This window comes from Scyliorhinus torazame, chromosome 11 (assembly GCF_047496885.1).
Source record: "Scyliorhinus torazame isolate Kashiwa2021f chromosome 11, sScyTor2.1, whole genome shotgun sequence".
Lineage (NCBI taxonomy): Eukaryota > Metazoa > Chordata > Chondrichthyes > Carcharhiniformes > Scyliorhinidae > Scyliorhinus > Scyliorhinus torazame.
In genome coordinates this window covers 229,727,229-229,750,435 of record NC_092717.1, presented here as the reverse complement: position 1 = coordinate 229,750,435, position 23,207 = coordinate 229,727,229, and the positions used below count along the sequence as shown (strand labels likewise).

Genomic DNA, 23,207 nt, shown 5'->3' with positions numbered 1-23,207 from the left:
TGTGTCTCGCTCTCTCTGTGTCTCGCTCTCTCTGTGTCTCGCTCTCTCTGTGTCTCGCTCTCTCTGTGTCTCGCTCTCTCTGTGTCTCGCTCTCTCTGTGTCTCGCTCTATCTGTGTCTTGCTCTATCTGTGTCTCGCTCTATCTGTGTCTCGCTCTATCTGTGTCTCGCTCTATCTGTGTCTCGCTCTATCTGTGTCTCGCTCTATCTGTGTCTCGCTCTATCTGTGTCTCGCTCTATCTGTGTCTCGCTCTATCTGTGTCTCGCTCTATCTGTGTCTCGCTCTATCTGTGTCTCGCTCTATCTGTGTCTCGCTCTATCTGTGTCTCGCTCTATCTGTGTCTCGCTCTATCTGTGTCTCGCTCTATCTGTGTCTCGCTCTATCTGTGTCTCGCTCTCTGTCCCGCTCGCTCTCTGTCCCGCTCGCTCTCTGTCCCGCTCGCTCTCTGTCCCGTTCGCTCTCTCTGTCCCGTTCGCTCTCTCTGTCCCGTTCGCTCTCTCTGTCCCGTTCGCTCTCTCTGTCCCGTTCGCTCTCTCTATCCCGTTCGCTCTCTCTATCCCGTTCGCTCTCTCTATCCCGTTCGCTCTCTCTATCCCGTTCGCTCTCTCTATCCCGTTCGCTCTCTCTATCCCGTTCGCTCTCTCTATCCCGTTCGCTCTCTCTATCCCGTTCGCTCTCTCTATCCCGTTCGCTCTCTCTATCCCGTTCGCTCTCTCTATCCCGTTCGCTCTCTCTATCCCGTTCGCTCTCTCTATCCCGTTCGCTCTCTCTATCCCGTTCGCTCTCTCTATCCCGTTCGCTCTCTCTATCCCGTTCGCTCTCTCTATCCCGTTCGCTCTCTCTATCCCGTTCGCTCTCTCTATCCCGTTCGCTCTCTCTATCCCGTTCGCTCTCTCTATCCCGTTCGCTCTCTCTATCCCGTTCGCTCTCTCTATCCCGTTCGCTCTCTCTATCCCGTTCGCTCTCTCTATCCCGTTCGCTCTCTCTATCCCGTTCGCTCTCTCTATCCCGTTCGCGCTCTCTATCCCGTTCGCTCTCTCTATCCCGTTCGCTCTCTCTCTGTTTCACTCTCTCTCTGTTTCACTCTCTCTCTGTTTCACTCTCTCTCTGTTTCACTCTCCATCTTGTGCTCTCGCTATCTCGCGCTCCCTCTCCATCTCGCGCTCCCTCTCCATCTTGCGCTCCCTCTCCATCTCGCGCTCTCTCTCTATTTATCTCTCTGTTCCCCCCCCCCTCCTTCTTTAACATACACCTTAAAACCTGTCCCTTGGTTCAAGCTTTTCATCATCCTACCTAATATCTCTAAGTACTTGATGTCAAATTTTATTCCATAATGCTCCTGTGAAGCCACTATATATGTGTGAGCTGTGGCTACTGTATAGACGCTGAATTGAGGCTATGACGATACAAGCAGTCCTCAAACATTTACTGGATTTACTTTGGCACGATAGTTAGAATGCCACATTTTTGTCACCAAGTTGAAAAACCAGCCATATATCTTGACCTGATGACTATCCAGTGACCACCTCTATAGATGAAGACAGAATCAAATTGGCCACAATACTGCCCACAGTCTCAAAACCTGCCTATACTCACAGACAAACAATTGCCACTTCCATGAGGTACCTGGTTAGACAATCACATCTGCTCAGTCCTCCTTTTCCTATACTCACTAGTGTGTGGTACCAGGCCAAATCCAGAGATTCTTAGCTTCCAGGTCTTGCTTGCCAGTTCCTTTAAGGATGCATAAGAAGCTGTTCAGCAGTCTAGAAATTGATGCTGAGTTCCTGAATTCCTAAGCCAATGTACATTCGGTAGGTTGATAAAAATTTTTATTGAAGATTTCTTTTCAACAAAATACAGAAATGAATCTAGACACAGTATTTGCGGTTTTAGTGACGTGGTGTTGTTTCTATCTGAATGTGATTTTTTTTTTGCTCTCTCTGCAGTTGTGTTTCTGTTGCCGAACAAAGAGATTCTCAATATTTACCTGGTCGTACACCTGCCAATTCTGTAAAAGGTTTGTCACACACACATCTTTGACCGTTCTTCATCCAGCCGGCCTAGTTTCCTTATCGTCCAGTTACCTCCTCACATTCTTCGAGGGTGAAGAATGGGTGAGAAGTTTACAAGTAACAGAAACCAACTGGTTAACGGGTAAAATGACAGGAGATCAGCGGGAGGTCTTCAGAAACAGTTTAACACCATACCTAATCAGTTTATACTCCTCAGAGGCCAGAACTCTCCTTGTCAAAAAAGAAACAAAAGGGGTAAAGGGACAACATTAAACCAAAAGTAGAGATATGCAAAACATAGCACCAATCCTGGCAAATTGTGGAAATATGAAGAGCACCAAAAGGTGATAAAACAGAAAGTAGGAGCTATGAAAAATGAATATAGAAAGAAATTCAGAATCAACATATCATTTTTATAATTCGGAAACAGAGGGTGGTGAAGGATCCTGTGGGGCCCTGGAAATATGATATTGAGATCTGGTTAATGGCAGAAATACACCTCAAGGAAACTAATTCTGCGTCAGGGTCGATCATAACTAACACACGCAAAGCAATTGTAATGAAGATAATAATGGTAACAAAGAGTGACAAACTCCTGGGATCGGTTACTTTCCTTCCAAAGTTTTGATGTTGAGTGAGTGAGAATACCGCAGATGCCCTAACTACAATATTCCAAAGTTATCCTTGATTCTGGGGAAGCATTCCTTTTATAGGTTAGGGAATCGCACATGTCGCTCTGCTACTGAAGAAAAATGAGGAAGGGAAACCAGGGCCTGAATTTTTAGTCCGTTGGGCGCTCACACTCTGGGCGTGAAACTCGCTTCCCACCTCGATCGGCCCAGGAATGCTGGCCAATTGACAGGCACCCTGCATGCGTCACGCGCTGGAAAAGGCTCAGCGGGAAGGGGGAGAGTGCTGAGAGCAGGTTGGCACTTTTAATGGGCCCCCTCAGGAGGGGGACAGCCGCTGCAGAGCTGACTCGGAGAGCTGCAAATCTATAAAAACGCAAATTACAATGGGGAAACGCTGAAAAGAGTGTCCAGACAGCACATTCAAGCACAACTCTCAGTCCCCGGATATCAGTTTAAATTTTATTTCAGCCCTGACATTTCATCCCACCCTGGATTGAGGTTATAACTGAAATGTAACGGTCACCTGGCCAATCCCCCCCAACTATAAAAGCAGACAGGCCATGTAAAAACGCTTTCAATTGATCCCCTAATGGGCTAAATTGCCTGCTTGATTGTCCGCATGCCAACCAAAGTAGCACGCGAGTGTGCAGTGACACCGGGATGCATGCCTGGTGTCTTCTCGTGCGATTTCACATGCTTCTGGGTCAAGCATGCAACATAAATCTTGGCACAGGACCAGTTAGCCTAACACCTGTTGGCGGGAAATTTAGAGAGTCAATAATTTTTTAAAAGGTGAGTGAACATCTTGATTCGAGGGAACCAGCAATGATTTGTAACGGGCAGGCCATGACTGACAGAACTGATGGAAATGTTTGCGGAGGTGACTTGAATAGCAGGCAAGGGAATTTATTTGGATGTTATTTATATAGACTTCCAGAGGGCATTTGATAAAGTCCCTCAGAAGAGATTGTGAGGTAAAGTTGGACCTTGTTGACCTGGCGAAGGAATTAGCTCAGCAGCAGGAAATGGGGATAGCGGCAGACAATTGGAGGGTGTGACCAGCACTGTCCCCGGGGCCTCAATTATTCACTGTCTTTATGAACGACAGAAAAATCCACATACCCGGATTTGCCGATCATACGAAGATGAACATTTTGTTTCATTCGTTTGTGGAATGTCGGTTGGCATTTTCCAATTGTGCTTGGGAAGGTGTTGATTAACATTCCACATGGTTTACATACATACATATAGTTTCACATAGAACATACAGTGCAGAAGGAGGCCATTCGGCCCATCGTGTCTGCACCGACCCACTTAAGCCTTCACTTCCACCCTATCCCAGTAACCCCTCCTAGGTACATCCGTGGTGCTGTTGGGGAGGGAGCTCTCCGATTTTTTTTTTACAGTGAACTGGAGCATCGGAACAGTAAAGGAATTATATCGTAGACCGGTTAGAAGGAAGGATAAAATTAAAAAGAAGTAATAGATAACAGCTGAAGTGAATGTACAGACCGGTTATAAATGGATTTTGATGTGGACACACATGAGATCATCCACTTTGGAACAAAGGACAAAGAAAAATTACAGCACAGGAACCTCAAGCCTGCGCCGATCCAGATCCTCTATCTAAAACCGCTGCCTATTTTCTCAGGATCTGTATCCCTCTGCTCCCTGCCCATTCATGTATCTGTCTAGATACATCTTAAATGGCGCTATCGTACCCGCCTCTACCACCCCCGCCGGAAATGCGTTCCAGGCACCCACCACCCTCTGCGTAAAGAACTTTCCACGCATATCTCCCTTAAACTTTTCGCTCTCACCTTGAACTCGTGACCCCTAGTAATTGAGTCCCCCACTCTGGGAAAAAGCTTCTTGCTATCCACCCTGTCTATACCTCTCATGATTTTGTAGACCTCAATGAGGTCCCCCCTCAACCTCTCTTTCTAATGAAAATAATCCTAATCTACTCAACCTCTCTTCATAGCTAGCGCCCTCCATACCAGGCAACATCTTGGTGAACCTCCTCTGCACCCTCTCCAAAGCATCCACATCCTTTTGGTAATGTGGCGACCAGAACTGTACGCAGTATTCCAAATGTGGCCGAACCAAAGTCTTATACAACTGTAACATGACCTGCCAACTCTTGTACTCAATACCCCTTCCGATGAAGGAAAGCATGCCGTCTGCCTTCTTGACCACTCTATCGACCTGCGCAGCCACCTTCAGGGTACAATGGACCTGAACACCCAGATCTCTCTGTACATCAATTTTCCCCATGGCTTTTTCATTTACCGTATAGTTCGCTCTTGAATTGGATTTTCCAAAATGCATCACCTCGCATTTGCCCGGATTGAACTCCATCTACCATTTCTCCGCCCAACTCTCCAATCTATCTGTATTCTCTGACAGTCCCCTTCACTATCTGCTACTCCACCAATCTTAGTGTCATCTGCAAATTTGCTAATCAGACCACCTATACCTTCCTCCAGATCATTTATGTATATCACAAACAACAGTGGTTCCAGCACGGATCCCTGTGGAACACCACTGATCACAATTCTCCATTTTGAGAAACTCCCTTCCACTACTACTCCCTGTCTCCTGTTGCCCAGCCAGTTCTTTATTCATCTAGCTAGTACACCCTGGACCCCATGAGACTTCACTTTCTCCATCAGCCTACCATGGGGAACCTTATCAAATGCCTTACTGAAGTCCATGTATATGACATCTACAGACCTTCCCTCATAAATCAACTTTGTCACTTCCTCAAAGAATTCTATCAAGTTGGTAAGACATGACCTTCCCTGCACAAAACTATGTTGCCTATCACTGATAAGCCCATTTTCTTCCAAATGGGAATAGATCCTGTCCCTCAGTATCTTCTCCAGCAGCTCCCCTACCACTGACGTCAGGCTCACCGGTCTATAATTACCTGTATTATCCCTGCTACCCTTCTTAAACAAGGGGACAACATTAGCAATTCTCCAGTCCTCCGGTACCTCACCCGTGTTCAAGGATGCTGCAAAGATATCTGTTAAGGCCCAGCTATTTCCTTTCTCACTTCCCTCAGTAACCTGGGATAGATCCCATCCGGACCTGGGGACTTGTCCACCTTAATGCCTTTTTGAATACCCAACACATCCTCCCTCCTTATGCCGACTTGACCTAGAGTAATCAAACATCTATCCCTAACCTCAACATCCGCCATGTCCCTCTCCTCGGTGAATAACGATGCAAAGTACTCGTTAAGAATCTCACCCATTTTCTCTGACTCCACGCATAACTTTCCTCCTTTGTCCTTGAATGGGCCAACCCTTTCTCTAGTTACCCTCTTGCTCCTTATATATGAATTAAAGGCTTTGGGATTTTCTTTAACCCTGTTTGCTAAAGATATTTCATGACCCCTTTTAGCCCTCTTGATTCCTCGTTTCAGATTGGTCCTACATTCCCGATATTCTTCCAAAGCTTCGTCTGTCTTCAGTCGCCTAGACCTTATGTATGCTTCCTTTTTCCTCTTAGCTAGTCTCACAACTTCACCTGTCATCCATGGTTCCCTAATCTTGCCATTTCTATCCCTCATTTTCACAGGGACATGTCTGTCCTGCACTCTAATCAACCTCTCTTTAAAAGCCTCCCACATATCAAATGTGGATTTACCTTCAAACAGCTGCTCCCAATCCACATTCCCCAGCTCCTGCCGAATTTTGGTATAGTTGGCCTTCCCCCAATTTAGCACTCTTCATTTAGGACCACTCTCGTCTTTGTCCATGAGTATTCTAAAACTTACGGAATTGTGATCACTATTCCCAAAGTAATCCCCGACTGAAACTTCAACCACCTGGCCGGGCTCATTCCCCAACACCAGGTCCAGTATGACCCCTTCCCAAGTTGGACTATTTACATATTGCTCTAGAAACCCCCCCTGGATGCTCCTTACAAATTCTGCTCCATCTAGACCTCTGACACTAAGTGTATCCCAGTCAATGTTGGGAAAATTAAAATCTCTTATCACCACCACCCTGTTGCTCCTACATCTTTCCATAAGCTGTTTACATATTTGTACCTCTATCTCACACTCGCTGTTGGGAGGTCTGTAGTACAGCCCCAACATTTTAACGCACTCTTCCTTATTCTGAGCTCTGCCCATATCGCCTCACTGCTCGAGTCCTCCATAGTGCCCTCCTTCAGCACAGTTGTGATATCCTCTCTGACCAGCAATGTAACTCCTCCACCCCTTTTACCTCTCCGCCTGGAGCATCGATATCCTGGAATATTTAGTTGCCAATCATGCTCTTCCCTCAACCAATCTCAGTAATAGCAATAACATCATACTCCCAGGTACTAGTCCAAGCCCTAAGTTCACCTGCCTTACCTACTACATTTCTCGCATTGAAACAAATGCACCTCAGACCACCAGTCCCTTTGTGTTCATCATCTGCTCCCTGCCTGCTCCTCCTGTCGTCTTTTAAAATCTTTCCTACTTCAAGACTGTGAGAAAAAACAACTTTACAACTCTGTTTCGAAATAAATAACTTTGTCTTTATTGACCAAAGTCTGCATGCAGATGGCTACAGGTTAGAGAGAGAGAGAGCTGTTAAGGTAAACCTGCTCATTCTTTCTCAAGCTCGCAAAGACATGGAGAAAACGTTCAATATTTATACACAAGCTGTATCATTTTACAAAAACAGACCTTGTTCAAAAATGTCAATACAGTCATAACTTCTGATCAAACATGTTGTCATGGAAAGACCCTGACTCGGCTTATTTGCAGTAGTTTGTTTTTAGAGGAAATAAGACATGGTCCTATTTTGTTTTTCACCTCTGCCCTCATGATGCCTTGACGCAGATGGACCTAGGTCATGAGGAAGTTGTGTTATTAGGACATTCCTAGATCGTGGCTTTGTTATCAGGTTTTAACAAGGTCAGGCACTATCTTCCCTCTTCTGGCCTTGTATGATACAATTATGTGGATTCTTAGCTTTGTCTAGTTTGTCAGGGTCTGATCTTGGCACTAGCTGACACAGCTGTCCTACACTTGGTTACATAAGTTGGCTATTTTTCCCATCATGCTATTGCTGAGTTTGTACACTTTCACACTCCCCTTAGTCACGCTGACTTCATGATCTAGTTCCTTACAGGCTTTAGTTACTACCTCCTTACTGTCCACTAACCTCCTCATTTGGTTCCCATCCCCCTGCCACATTAGTTTAAACCCTTCCCAACAGTGTTAGCAAAAGCACCCCCAAGGACATTGGCCCAGGTGTAGACCGTCCAATTTGTAGTAGTCCCACCTCCCCCAGAACCGATCCCAATGTCCCAAAAATCTGAACACCTCCCTCCTGCACCATCTCTCAAGCCACGCATTCATCCTGCCTATTCTTTCATTTCTACTCTGACTACCACGTGGCACTGGTAGCAATCCTGAGATTACTACCTCTGAGGTCCGACTTTTTAACTTGGCTCCTAACTCCCTAAATTCTGCTTGTAGCACCTCATCCCGTTTTTTTACCTATATCATTGGTGCCTATATGCACCACGACAACAGGCTGTTCACCCTCCCCCTTCAGAATGTTCTGCAGCCGATCTGAGACATCCCTGACAGCGTACTAGATAACGTACTTTCTAAATAATGCAAGGTGAGGTCCAAAGAGACTAGGAGGGCCATGTACATTGTTAAATAAAATGTCATGGACAGGAATAGAAAATACCGAGCGCTTGATACCCTGAAAATTCAGACCATAATGTTTCTTGTCTATCAAAGGTATTAAAGAAGTGAAGTCTGTCTCAGTAAGGGTCCTTCATTATATTTAGTAGTGCACCTTAACCAGATGCTTTTATAATTATTCAGTGCAGTGACTGTGAATTGCTGCCCAAAATAAATGGGGGAATATTTCAAATACTTTAACTGTTGACTTTGAAATTGAGTTTAATTCACACTAGTTTTAGTTTCTTTATTGACATAAGAGGGACATTTTAGCTGGTGATGTGGCACAGCATTAAAATTCCTCATACAGTAGGCAGATCCATCATCATGCAGTTCATAATTCCAGTAACACATCAGTTAGCGAATAAACTAGTTTGATGACTTAACCGGTTTTAATATTCGATTATCTTTCCACAGACCGGTGTGTTCACAGTGTTGTAAAAAGGTACGTTCAAATTGTTGACATTTGTATGTGAATGAGTTCACCTTTTGTCATCTGCCAAAACTTCTTTTAAAAACAATAAAAAATGGATTATTTCTTTTTGTGATTTAGATGCGCCTCCCCTCCAAACCATACAGCAATCTTCCAATTTTTTCCTTGGGACCATCAACCTTGCCAAAAGAGGGGAAAGTATTGAAGCCAGAGAAGCCATCAAGCAGTCGCCGTCGACATGATGGTCAACACAAGAGTCTAGTCAGGTACGAAACACCCCACCACCTCCACCAAATACAAAAGGAAACATTTCAGCTCAGAGTTACGTGGTCAATTAAGTCAAAAATAAAATACTGCAGATGCCTGAAGTCTGAAATAAAAATGGGAGATGTTAAAAACACTCAGCAGGTAAGGCAGGTTCTGCAGAGAGAGAGAGAACCAATGAGTCCCAATGAAAGGTTATTGGCCTGAAACATTGGCTGAGATTTTACACAGCAGCATTGGCCCCAGCAAGTTCTTGAAGCCCTGACTATATTTTGCATTTCTCTGGCAATTAAGTGTCTACTGTCGGAGCTTCCGATCCTTTGGGAGAGTTAGTCCTGTTCTCCCCTCAAAGCTGCTGCCAGTCACAACAGTGCCGCTGGCCTCTGCTGGTACTGGCTCCAGCCTTGATCAACAAAGGTGGAGGAGGTTCCCGAAATTAAGGTAAATCAAGCTTGGCTCGCTGTTGTCAATCAGGCAGGCCACAAGAGGTGAACTTCTTTCAGCAAGAATCACCTTTACAACCAGCGAAGGACCCTCTGGACTCGGTCAAGAGGCCCCATCCTCTCCAGGTTCTCAAAGAATGAATGAAATGAAATGAAAACCACTTATTGTCACAAGTAGGCTTCAAATGAAGTTACTGTGAATAGTCCCTAGTCGCCACAATCCGGCGCCTGTTCGGGGAGGCTGGTACAGGAATTAAACCATGCTGCTGGCCTGCCTTGGTCAGCTTTCAAAGCCAGCGATTTAGCCTAGTGCTAAACCAGCCCCTGAGAGCAGGGCATCTTTCCATAGAGGTGGCCATTTCTACCTGGTGGTCTTCCCAAGTGGCGTTGTGCCCACCTGCTGGTGAAATGGAAGCGGTACCATATAGAGGCCCTTCAGTTCTTGATTAATAAGCGGATCTGAGGTTATGGGAAGAAGGCTGTGGAGGGCAAGTCACTGAGTGTCTTGAAGACAGAGATAGGTTCTTGATTAATATGGGGATCAAAGGTTATGGGAAGAAGGCAGGAGAATGGTGATGCGAAACGTATCAGCCATGATTGAATGGTGGAGCAGACACGATGAACTGAATGACCTAATTCTGCACCTATGTCTTATGATCTTAAGTGACCTTTAAAGGACCTCAGTTGACCTAAAGGCGTGAATGCCTTCCACCACTGGTAAAGTGCCAACAGTGGAGGGAATCACAGAATTGCTACGGCCCAGAATGCGGCCGTTTGGCCCATCATGTCTGCACCGGCTCTCCAAACAAGCATCATGCGATGGGTGTGTCACACTCCAGCATTCCACCCAATTTTATTCCCTCTCACCCCCTCCCGCGGGGCCCAGTAAAATCCACGCCATTAACTCTTTCTCTCTCTCTATCTCCCCCTCGCTGCCTGAACTGCTCAGCATTTCCACCTTTTTCTGTTTTCTCAGTCAATTCATGGAGATTTCACAATTTTACATTGCTGTAGCATTTGCTACTTATCAACGTAACATACAAGGCAGGCCATCAGATGGGCAAGGCTAAGAAGGAAGGGAAGGAGGTTAGCAAGGACAAAAGCTTGGATGAGGAAGAAGAGCTGATTGAGACATTGAAGGCAGAGAGGGAGATGGCAAAGTGGAGTGCTGAAAGAGGGAATTGCAGAGGGCAGAGCACAGTGGCTGGAGAGTTAGCCGCTGATGATGAAGCAGAGTTACAAACAAGGGGCGACATTCTCCGACCTCCCGCCGGGTCGGAGAATCGCCGGGGGCTGGCGTTAATCCCGCCCCCGCTGGTTGCCGAAGTCTCCGGCATCGGAGATTCGGCGGGGGCGGGAATCGCGCCGGTTGGCGGGCCCCCCCGCTCGATTCTCCGGCCCGGATGTGCCGAAGTCCCGCCGATAAATTGCCTGTCCCGCCGGCGTAAATTGAACCACCTACCTAACCGGCGGGACAAGGCGGCGTGTGTGAGCTCCGGGGTTCTGGGGGGGCACGGGGCGATCTGGCCCCGGGGGGGTGCCCCCACGGGTGCCTGGCCCGCGATCGGGGCCCACCGATTCGCGGGCGGGCCTGTGCCGTGGGGGCACTCTTTCCCTTCCGCTTCCGCCACGGTCTCCACCATGGCGGAGGTGGAAGAGACTCCCTCCACTGCGCATGCGTGGGAAACTGTCAGCGGCCGCTGACGCTCCCGCGCATGCGCCGCCCCGAGATGTCATTTCCGCGCCAGCTGGCGCGGCACCAAAGGCCTTTTCAGCCAGCTGGCGGGGCGGAAATTCCTCCGGCGTCGGCCTAGCCCCTCAATGTTGGGGCTCGGCCCCCAAAGATGCGGAGCATTCGCACCTTTGGGGCGGCGCGGTGCCCGTCTGATTTGCGCCGTTTTGGGCGCCAGTCGGCGGACATCGCGCCGTTTCCGGAGAATTTCGCCCAAGATGTGAATTGGATGTTGCGGGATCCCCTAAAGCCAATGGATTTTAAATTTAAGGTGGGGATTGATAGATTTTTTTACAGCTGGGGATATAAAGAAAAATGAAACAAAGACAGCTAAAGCTGTTGAGTACATAACGACGATGATCGAATTGAATGGGCTGGTTTAGCACACTGTGCTAAATAGCTGGCTTTTAAAGCAGACCAAGGCAGGCCAGCAGCACGGTTCGATTCCCATACCAGCCTCCCCGAACGGGCGCCGGAATGTGGCGACTAGGGGCTTTTCACAGCAACTCCATTTGAAGCCTACTTGTGACAATAAGCGATTTTCAATTTCAATTTCAGTCTCGAGGGGATGGACAGCCTGTTCCTGTTGCTATGTTCCCACAAAAGCCAATCAAATCTGTGACTTCAAAGTTAGAGGAAAAGAGTGCAAATCAGAGGTCATGTATGCACTAAACGTCGGAATGGCCACACCTGGGATGATAGTCCCAGCCTTCCCACAGCATGTTTTCTGGAAGCGGAGGAGCCCCGCTGTTGGCCACTGGCAAGATCATCCAGAGGCCCACCCACCCATCCTGTTGCAGGGGAACCCACCGCAGGGGGCCCGGGGGGGGGGGGGGGGGGGTTGCCTTCGGCAGGGCTGGAAGATCCTGCCGGTGGGAGGAGCTGGAAAATACCGCCTCAGGAGTACGGAGTACAATTATAGCCACCAGTTCACATCAAGGATTTGAAGACTTCGGGCGGTTTTGAGTTAGAAGAAAAGAAAGTTTTCCCGATGGAGGTTAACTACGACTTCATTCCATTGAAGCATCACCTGCTCAATCTTCCAGGCACATTGAGAGAAAGTCAACATTTCGTCATCTTGGTTACTCTTTGCACCTGTACACTAGCTTTCAGTGAGTAGTGTATTTGAGCAGTTGAACGCATTTCCTTCTAGTCTCTCGCCATGAAGAAAATGTTGCAGTTGACCTTTCTCTCACATATAAGTTACATCACCTCAAACTTCTCCACATTCCCATCTGCTGCAGTTTGGCCCACTCACTATTTCCCTTTATAACTTCCTTCTTCCATCCACACAACTTCCCTTCTGCCATTCTGAAAATAGATACCAAGTGTTCATTTAACAATGTTCTAGTTCCTCATTACAATGTTGTCTGCATCTATCTGTCTTTCAGGGGCCCACATTCCCCCTTGCCACTCCCTTTCTCTTAATGTATTTCCAACAATGTTTCCCGTTAGCTTAAATAATAACCCTTGTTTTTTCATACTTTTTGCACATTTCCTTTCTTGCTTTTTACAGCCCGTCCATTCCCACAGTTACTGTCTTTATTGCTGCTTACACTGTGCCATTGGTTTCCGTACTAACTGCTCGTACCTTTGATTCCTTTCCCAATCTGTGTCTTACAGCTTACAACCATTTTGTTTCACCTTGCTCTGTTCATCTCCACAGAATAGAACCATAGAATCCTTACAGTACCGAAGGATGCCATTTGGCCCATCAAGTCTGCACTGACCTTCTAAAAGAGCGCCCTACCTAGGCCCACACCCCCACCCTATCCCCGTAATCCCACCTAACATGCACATTCCTGGTCACTAAGGGGCTAATATTGTGACCAATCCACCTAACCTGCACATGTTTGGACTTTTTCCTTTTCTTTATGTTAGTACCTTGTGTGTAAGTGCCATTTTCCACTCATCAGTCCATCTTCCCTATTTCATCCAGCTTGTCTTGCCTGTTATTTGAACCAATCTACCAATTTGATGCTGTCCGCAAATTCACAGTTTTATTTCTGTCTCCAGTTACAGTCGTTTACATTTAATGTAAGCGTTTCCGCTTCGGGAGTAATGACCATTCTCGTAAAAAGCACACTCAAAATTGGGGGTATATATTCCTCAATATATTTTAAAAATTTGGTGTAGTTTGATTACTATAGTTGAAAATGGATTTCTCCTAAAAAAAAAAAAAATAAGCATCTGTACAAGCCAATTCTGATTGTGTAACCCAATCTGAAATGACTGAAAATTACTTTTTAAAATCACACACCAGGTATGTTGGGAAAGACTAATAATTTTCTAAATAAGCAAAAAACAAAAAATTAAGTTCAACGATGCAAAGGCAAGGAGATCCGTCTTCACGTCCTTCTGCAGCACCAGCGAGTCCGATTCCCCGAAAATGGCCACCAATAGACAAGGCCCCAGTTTGATGTGAAGAATCTCTGACATGGTGTTAAAGAAGGAGACCTAAAGGCTTAACAGTTTGGGACATGACCAGACATTTGCATATGATTAGCCAGTCCCCAAGAACACTGCTCACAACTTCCATCCACACCTGGAAATTCATCCTCGCCTTGGTCAGATGAGCCCTATGCAGCAGCTTAAACTGGATCAAGCTGGGCCGAGCACAGAAGGATGTGGAGTTTACTCTGAAGAGCCTCACTCTATACCCTCTCATCCAAAATAGGACCCAATTCACCCTCCCACCTCATCCAACGGGGCTAACTCTGCTGATAGGCTGTCGACACCCGAAATACTCCACCCACCAGATCTGGCCAAAGATAAAATCCTCTTCAACAAGGAGGACAATGGCATCAAGGGAAATGAAGGAAATGATTTCCACACAAAGGCATAAATCTGGAAATAACAAAACAAGTTAGTCTCAGGGAGCTGAAACATTACCGACAGTTCCTCAAAACTGGTAAACAATTCCTCCCCAAACAAGTCCCCAAAACTTTCCAGACACTTCCCTTCCCATGACCTAAACATCGAGTCTAACCTCGCCAGCACAAAGAGATGATTACCACAGATAGGTGCCTACAATGACATGGAGCTAAATTTACAATGTTGTCTGAATTGCTTCCAGATCCACAAGGTGGACACCACCACCAGATTTTAAGAAAATCTTGCAGGAGAGAATGGAAGCGACGCAGCAACTGAGGCTTCCAAACTAGTACCCCTGCAAGGACTCACCTTCATTTGCCCCCATATGGCACTCGGATCACTAGACCACCCCAGCATTTTCTCAATATTGGCAGACCAGTAATGATACAAAGATCTGTAGAGGGACAGGTAGTATTGAGGAAACAGGGGGGCTGCAGAAGGACCTGGACAGGCTAGGAGAGTGGGCAAAAAAGTGGCAGATGTAATACAATGTGGAAAAGTGTGAGGTTTATGCACTTTGGAAGGAGGAATGGAGGCGTAGACTATTTTCTAAATGGGGAAATGCTTACGAAATCAGAAGCACAAAGGGACTTGGGAGTCCTTGTTCACGATTCTCTTAAGGTTAACGTGCAGGTTCAGTCGGCAGTTAGGAAGGCAAATGCAGTGTTAGCATTCATGTCGAGAGGGCTAGAATACAAGACCAGGGATGTACTTCTGAGGCTGTACAAGGTTCTGGTCAGACCCCATTTGGAGTATTGTGAGCAGTTTTGGGCGCCGTATCTAAGGAAGGATGTGCTGGCCTTGGAAAGGGTCCAGAGGAGGTTCACAAGAGTGATCCCTAGAATGAGGAGCTTGTTGTATGTGGAACGATTGAGGACTCTGGGTCTGTACTCATTGGACTTTAGAAGGATGAGGGGGGATCTTATTGAAACTTACAGGATACTGCGAGGCCTGGATAGAGTGGATGTGGAAAGGATGTTTCCACTTGTAGGAAAAACTAGACCCAGAGGACACAATCTCAGACCAAAAGATCAAACCTTTAAAACAAAGATGAGGAGGAATTTCTTCAGCCAGAGGGTGGTGAATCTGTGGAACTCGTTGCCACAGAAGGCTGTGGAGGCAAATCACTGAGTGTCTTTAAGACAGAGATAGATAGGTTCTTGATTAATAAGGGGATCAGGGATTATGGGGAGAAGGCAGGAGAATGGGGATGAGAAAAATATCAGCCATGATTTAACGGCGGAGCAGACTTGTTGGGCTGAGTGGCCTAATTCTGCTCCTGTGTCTTATGGTCTTATGAAATAACCAATAGGGTAGGGCAAAACCACCTGACTGTTTATCCCTCTGGAGAAACGCCCTTCAGATCCTTGGGGTCTTACCCACCCAAATAAACAAGGACACTAATTTGTTAACTCTAACAAAATGGATTTAGGGATAAAAATTGGGAGACACTGAAAAATAATTAATAACCTGGGGAGGATATTCTTTTTGATGATCTGCAAAGGACAGGGGGAGGTTATCCCACTTTTGCAAGTAAGATTTGACCTATTCACTCGACTAGCCTAATTAAATTTATGAATTATGCCCAATTCTGGGCAACCCGGAATCCCAGATCACAAAAGCCAGATCTGGCAAGAAGAAAGCATAACATTCCCAGATTGGCACCCTTCACCAGGGGATTAACCAGGAAGTATTTGCTTTTAATCCAGAGTCAATTTATACACTGAGAAGGAACCAAAACTCCTAAGTAGCTTCAATATCTCATCCATAGTGGAGACTAAGTCCATACATAAAAGGAGAAAATCATCTGTGTACAAGGACACCCTATGCTCTCTCCCTCCCTGATTTATCCCCTTCGGAAAATCGCAACGTTACGGCCAATGCTTCATTCGCCAAAGCGAATGTAAGAGAAATACCCCGAGCTCAAGGCATTATTGCAGATCCTAGCCATGAAGGTGCCCTATACAGTAACTGAACCCAAGAAATGAACTTTTTCCCAAACCAAACCTCCCAAGAATCTCAAAAAGATATCCCCACTCTACCCTATCAAACGCTTTTTCGGCATCCACGGATACAATCACCTCTGGCTTGGGCTCAGGAGAGGGGGAAAGATCGATATTTAACAGCCGACCTATATTGGCCAACAATTGTTGACCCTTAGTGAGGTCTGTCTGGTCCCCCACAATCACCTCTGTGAGGCAGGGCTCCAATCGCAGCACCAACACCTTCACAACTAATTTAGCTTCCACATTAAAAGCGATATTGGTCAATACGACCCACATTTCGTAGTCTTTGCCCTTCAGGATCAGAGAAGTAGAAACCTGTGTATGTGTAGTGGGCACCGAACCCCAGGACAAACGAATACATATGGTCCACCTCAAGGATGGAGTCTACCAGCCTCTGCTGTTCCACCCTTGCAGTAATTTCTGTATGTGCTTTAAAGGAGATTATCTCCCCCTATTAACCACCTTAAGAGCTTCCTATAGTGTAGAAGGTGAGATAGAACATAGAACAGTACAGCACAGAACAGGCCCTTCGGCCCTCGATGTTGTGCCGAGCCTTGTCCAAAACCAAGATCAAGCTATCCCACTCCCTGTCATTCTGGTGTGCTCCATGTGCCTATCCAATAACCGCTTGAAAGTTCCTAAAGTGTCCGACTCCACGATCACAGCAGGCAGTTCATTCCACACCCTAACCACTCTCTGAGTAAAGAACCTACCTCAGACATCCCTCCTATATCTCCCACCCTGAAACTTATAGTTATGCCCCCTTGTAACAGCTACATCCACCCGAGGAAATAGTCTCTGAACGTCCACTCTATCTATCCCCCTCATTATCTAATAAACCTCTATTAAGTCACCTCTCATCCTCCTCCGTTCCAAAGAGAAAAGCCCTAGCTCCCTTAACCTTTCCTCGTAAGACCTATCCTCCAAACCAGGCAGCATCCTGGTAAATCTCCTTTGCACCCTTTCCAATGCTTCCACATCCTTCCTATAGTGAAGTGACCAGAACTGCACACACTACTCCAAATGTGGTCTCACCAGGGCCATGTACAGTTGCAGCATAACCCCACGTCTCTTAAACCCAAGCCCCCTGTTAATAAACGCTAACACACTAGAGGCCTTCTTCACGGCTCTGTCCACTTGAGTGGAAACCCTCAGAGATCTGTAGACATGAACCCCAAGATCTCTCTGTTCCTCCACATTCCTCAGAACCCTGCCATTGACCCTGTAATCCGCATTCAAATTATTCCTACCAAAATGAATTACCTCGCACTTATCAGGGTTAAACTCCATCTGCCATTTTCCGGGCCAGCTCTGCATCCTATCAATGTCTCTTTGCAGCCTACAACAGCCCTCCACCTCATCCACTACTCCGCCAATCTTGGTGTCATCAGCAAATTTACTGACCCACCCTTCAGCCCCCTCCTCCAAGTCATTGATAAAAATCACAAATAACAGAGGACCCAGCACTGATCCCTGTGGTACACCGCTGGCAACTGGTCTCCAGTCTGAAAATTTTCCATCCACCACCACCCTCTGTCTTCTATGTGATAGCCAGTTACTTATCCAATTGGCCAAATTTCCCTCTATCCCACACCTCCTTACTTTCTTCATGAGCCGACCATGGGGAACCTTATCAAACGCCTTACTAAAATCCATGTATACGACATCAATTGCTCTACCTTCATCTACATACCTGTAACCTCCTCAAAGAATTCAGTCAAATTTGTGAGGCAAGACTTACCCTTCACGAATCCGTGTTGACTATCCCGGATTAAGCTGCATCTTTCCAAATGGTCATAAATCATATCCTTCAGGACCTTTTCCATTAACTTACCGACCACCGAAATAAGACTAACCGGCCTATAATTACCAGGGTCATTCCTATTCCCTTCATTGAACAGAGGAACAACATTTGCCATTCCCCAGTCCTATGGCACTATCCCCGTGGACAGTGAGGACCCAAAGATCAAAGCCAAAGGCTCTGCAATCTCATCCCTTGCCTCCCAAAGAATCCTAGGATATATCCCATCTGGCCCAGGGGACTTGCCGACCCTAAGGTTTTTCAAAATTGCTAATACATCCTTCCTCAGAACATCTACCTTCTCCAGCCTACCCACCTGTATCACACTCTCATCCTCAAAAACATGGCCCCTCTCCTTCGTGAACACTGAAGAAAAGTATTCATTCAACGCCTCTCCTATCTCTTCTGACTCCATGCACAAGTTCCCACGACTGACCTTGACCAGCCCTGACCTCACCCTGGTCATTCTTTTATTTCTCACATAAGAGTAATAAGCCTTGGAGTTTTCCTTGATCCGACCCGCCATGGACTTCTCATGCCCCCTCCTAGCTCTCCTAAGCCCTTTTAGCTCATTCCTTGCTACCTTGTAACCCTCAAGCGACCCAACTGAATCTTATTTCTCATCCTTACATACGCTTCTTTTTTCCTCTTGACAAGACATTCAACCTCTTTTGTGAACCATGGTTCCCTCACACGGCCATTTCCTCCCTGCCTGACAGGGACATACCTATCAAGGACACGCAGTATTTGTTCCTTGAACAAGCTCCACTTTTCATTTGTGCCTTTCCCTGACACAAACATGAACTTTATTCTGCTATTAACACATTCTGTTATCTTACCATTTTGCCACTCTCAGCACATTCTTTAGTCTTTAATAGTACTAATCCCAAGGGACCTCTGCTTTTACTTACCTACATGCTATAAGTATCATTGAGGGCTGTGGGTTTTAGTGTGGATGAGGACCTGAACGACCACATTCAGAATGCCTCACAGCAGTTTACAGATCGTAGAAATAGGAACTCAAGCCACTGATAATATTAGAGAACTTCAGGGGTCAAGTGATATCAACATTGGTTTCAGTTTACATGGAATAGAGGAAGAGGCAGGTGATTTTGCGGAGATGAAAGTGGTCTTGCTGACGAATTGGAGATGGGAATGGGAATTAAGTTTACCGGCACGGTGGTTAGCAAAGCTGCCTCACAGCGCCAGAGACCCGGGTTCAATTCCAGCCTTGGGTGACTGTGTGGCATGTGCACTGGCTCCCCGTGCCTGCGTGGGTTTCCTTCGGGTGTTCCGGTTTCTCCCCGCAGTGCAAAGATGTGCAGGTTAGGTGGATTGGCTATGTTAAATTGCCCTTAGTGTCCAAAGATGTGTAGGTTAGGTTACAGGGTTATTGGGATAGGTTGGGGGAGTGGGCCTGGATGGGGATCTCTTTCAAAGGGTCGGTGCAGACTCGATGGGCCGAATGCCCTCCTGCACTGTAGGAATTCTCTGATATGGCCAAAGGGTGCCTCTGGGCTGAGCTTGAGGCAGCAGTAGGTGAAGAGGTGAATTCCGTCTGGAGCTGTGCAATTATTTGCAGCAGTTGAAGAGAATGGTTTCAGTTTGACTGACATTATGATAGAAGGAGGTCTCGTCTCATCTATTGACGACTGTTGGAGCCGGTGCTTTCATTATTTCTTTTGCCTGTGAGGAGTGCTTGAGAATTATAGAAATACCTTTCCACAAAAGGAGAAGTGGGATAGAAATACAAATTCTATTGTGGCTTTGAATATTTCTCTATATGCAGTTGTGGTTGATTTGATGGAAACATCCTTGTTCTGAAATTTAGGACAAGCCACACGTCCAGCAAGTTATGCAGGGCTCTTCAATTCTGTTCTCCCGGAGGACAACATTAAGAATAAAGGTCTTAATCCCTCACATGTATCAACACTAACAAGTGAGGGTATGGGGAGGCAGTGTCATAGTGGTATTGTCACTGGACTAGTAATCCAGGGACCCAGGGTAATGTTCTGGAGACCTAGGGACCCAGGGTAATGTTCTGGAGTCCTAGGTTCAAATCCCACCACGGCAAATGGTGACATTTGAATTCAATAACAATCTGGAATTTAAAATCCAAAGAATTGTCGATTGTTGTAAAAACCCACTGGTTCACCAGTCTCCTTTGGGAAGGAAATCCGCCATCCTTTACCACGGTCTAATCATTGCAGATATCATTAAGTTTCTCTTATAAGACACACAAAAAGTATTTGTTTTTAATATGAGGCTGTTTGATCTTCCATAGGTTGCCATCAATGTCCAAATCTTCTGAGAAGTCAACCGATAGCCTAGAGTTTCCCAAAGAGTTGATGGAGGACTGGAGCACGATGGAGGTTTGCGTTGACTGCAAGAAATTCATTTCAGAAATCATTAGCTCCAGTCGGCGGAGTCTTGTCCTGGCGAACAAGCGCGCCAGGTTAAAACGGAAAACTCAGTCCTTTTATTTGTCCTCAACGAGCACGTCAGAATTTCGACTGGCAGCACCCAAGGAGCGAACTATCAAAGAGGTTTAGACTTGTGCCTTTTTATTTTTGTCCTTCTTCCTGAAACTTGTTTTCTCAACAGGAATCTATGAACAAAATAACTGGAAACGGATCCACAAACACACAGGAACACTGACTCTGCTAAAAATCATAAGTATCTAGCTTTCATGTATTAACAAAGATCTGGTCATATCTTTGTGAATGGATCCTATCAAACATGAAGTAATGTAAGTTACTTGTATATAATTGTAATATATTTTGTTAACAGGAGGGTTTGGACCCCATTGACATTGGGAGTGGACATCGAATACCACTTGCAGCAGTTGAAAATTGACAACTTGTATAATATTTAATCTATGCGGCATATGTACATGGAATATATACAAAAGATCTTGGTTTAATCTTGAACATCTTCCAAGGTAATAATCTTATTTGATGTAGTCATTTTTTTTAAACTTAAACTTTGTGTCAATGGTTTATAGGTGAGGGAGAAAGACAGTTTCGGGTATGAAGGGCAATGGGAGCTCTCTTTTTTTTTATAATTTAAAAAAAAAAAAAGGCGCTTTTATTTTTTAACTGGATAATGATGGACTTATGAGGCAGCCCCTCTCTGATTTCATGAAAGCACCAGAAAATTGTCAGTATTTGTCAAACTGACGGGAGACCTGTATTGAACACTTGAATGCCAGCTTATACAAGACAGTTTTTGCACTTATATGAAGTACTTGATCAACGCTCTCTTTTGAAACTTCTTTGAACTAACGGTTTTCTCCATGGAAGTAGATCATACGTCATTAGAACTAAGAACAGGAGTAGGCCCATTCAGCCCACCGAGCCTGCTCCGCCATTCAATAAGATCAGGGCTGAACTAATTGTGGTCTTAACTCCTTTTCAGCCCAGCCCAGTTCCAGTAAATCCATACATAACCCAACTTGTTGCCTTTCAGTCTTGGCTTATTGGTGACTAGCCTGAATACTCAAGGGATGGATTGCCATAACTTCCCGTCCTTTCCCTCCATTCCCCCACTGTGCACATTGTATAGTTTCTAAGTTAAACTGTAAAGCTGATGTGGACAAGACATGCCATTCAGTTCCCTTGTACTACTGAGTTTCCTGTATGTTCTATGTAAATGCAATGACTGTTCATGCATTAATTAAAAAGAACTATAATCTTTATGAAGAATATTGTCCTCTCATTATCAATAGGAAGAGCCAGTTTTCACTGTGTAAAATACCTGATGAACCTTTTTAACTCTGGAATGGAAAGGTAATTCCGATTGAGGTTTGAGCTCTTAATATGTTCAGCACTCTTATCCATGATTAACGTTATTTGAACTGGATGTGGATCACATTGAGGTAATGTGCCTTTGGCTCATGATGGGATATGACAGTGGCGAGAGAACGATTTCTAGGTTTTACTGATTGTATTTTTCGAATCCACTCAAGCATTCATCATTTTCGTTTTGATGGAGTAAAACTACTTTTTTATTGATGGGATGTGGGTGTCGCAGGCACGGCTAGCATTTGTTGCCAATCCCGGACTGCCATTGAGAAAGCAGTATCAAGAAGCCTTCATGAACCACCGCGCTTCATCGGGGCTCGTATCATCTTCCACGAAGAGTAACTGGGAAAGCAACCTGAAATTCTGGTTCCTGGCATCTGTTTTTTGATTTTGAAATGTCTTGGGACTGGGAGATACCCTCGGGTTTGGCGCAATGTCACGTAACAGCAGTTTGACACATGGCCACAGCTAGAATTCTGCTCAAGATACGCGGGCGTGAGAAATTTGTCCAGTGGTAGAGAAATACTTCCTGGACCTGGATTTGGTGGCATTACGCTTATATGAGAAAATCGGTGGGATTTTCCAGTCACATCAGCCGCGGGGCATCATCGCGGGTGGGACGGTACAATCTGGAGAGCAGCCAAAGCCAATTGAATAGGATATGTTGTACTTACGTTTCCAGTAACGAAATGTGAAGATGAATGGTATCACTTCAGATAGGACTGATCTCCAAATGACAAACGCTGTGACAAATACTTCATTAGGCATGTCAATGGGAAGAGGCAGCTGACACTCGATTCATCCAAAGTCAACATAATGGGCATTTACTGAGCTTAGCGTACATGGTGCTGGAGGTCAGTGGCTACTGTGTGGCAGCTTTAGTGTAACAAGCGGTTTGCCCATCACTCTTCTAAGGTCATTTATAACACCACCCATATCAGAAAATCAAACATTTTACTTTTCAATTTGACAGTAACTTGTACATTTTATACAAATATATACATAAAAATTAAAAAAGGTTCACGTTTACCATTCAACAGCTTAATTTGTGGATTTATATCCAGATACTTCCACTCATCTAACTGGCACTACAGTGACATTGGGTGCTGGTCAGGGAATATTCAGAGGCAAACACGAGTTTGAGTTCAACTCCGATCAGCAAGAGTTTGAATGTTCTTAAATTGGAGCATGCCAAGCGGAAGATTACGCATCTCTCTACAATTTTAGTCACCACACATCAGAATACCAAGGCCATCCATTTTGGTGGAATCCCATTATACCCACCATCACCCCAGCATAAATAATGTCAGCCGGATTAACACTTCCCTCAGAAAGGCAGGGCAGTTCATCAAAGAGTGCAGCACCGAAAGAGCCCATTTGGCTGCTGAGTCTGTGCTAGCCCATCGAAGAGCAATTCATTTAGCCCCACTCTCCTGCCCTTTCCTTGTATCTCTACAATGTTTTCTTCTTCAAGTGTTTATCCAATTGCCTTTTCAAGGC

The 23,207-nt window shown here is 45.6% G+C and overlaps 1 protein-coding gene across 5 annotated transcripts in view; it reads left to right on the top strand.

Moving 5' to 3' along the window:
• The window catches only part of LOC140385838 (protein spire homolog 1-like), a 310,369-nt gene extending 288,761 nt beyond the window's left edge, over positions 1-21,608 (top strand). For 4 of the 5 annotated variants that reach the window (XM_072468412.1, XM_072468413.1, XM_072468414.1 and 1 more), the window contains 5 exons: positions 1,950-2,020; positions 8,769-8,796; positions 8,905-9,050; positions 20,189-20,450; positions 20,695-21,608. In XM_072468412.1, the coding sequence (XP_072324513.1) occupies positions 1,950-2,020; positions 8,769-8,796; positions 8,905-9,050; positions 20,189-20,450; positions 20,695-20,760 (573 nt within the window). In that variant the 3' untranslated portion in view covers positions 20,761-21,608. Of the gene's footprint in view, positions 1-1,949; positions 2,021-8,768; positions 8,797-8,904; positions 9,051-20,188 lie in introns of all 5 variants that reach the window. The other variant, XM_072468415.1, reaches the window with a different exon arrangement.
• Positions 21,609-23,207: the final 1,599 nt, after the last annotated feature.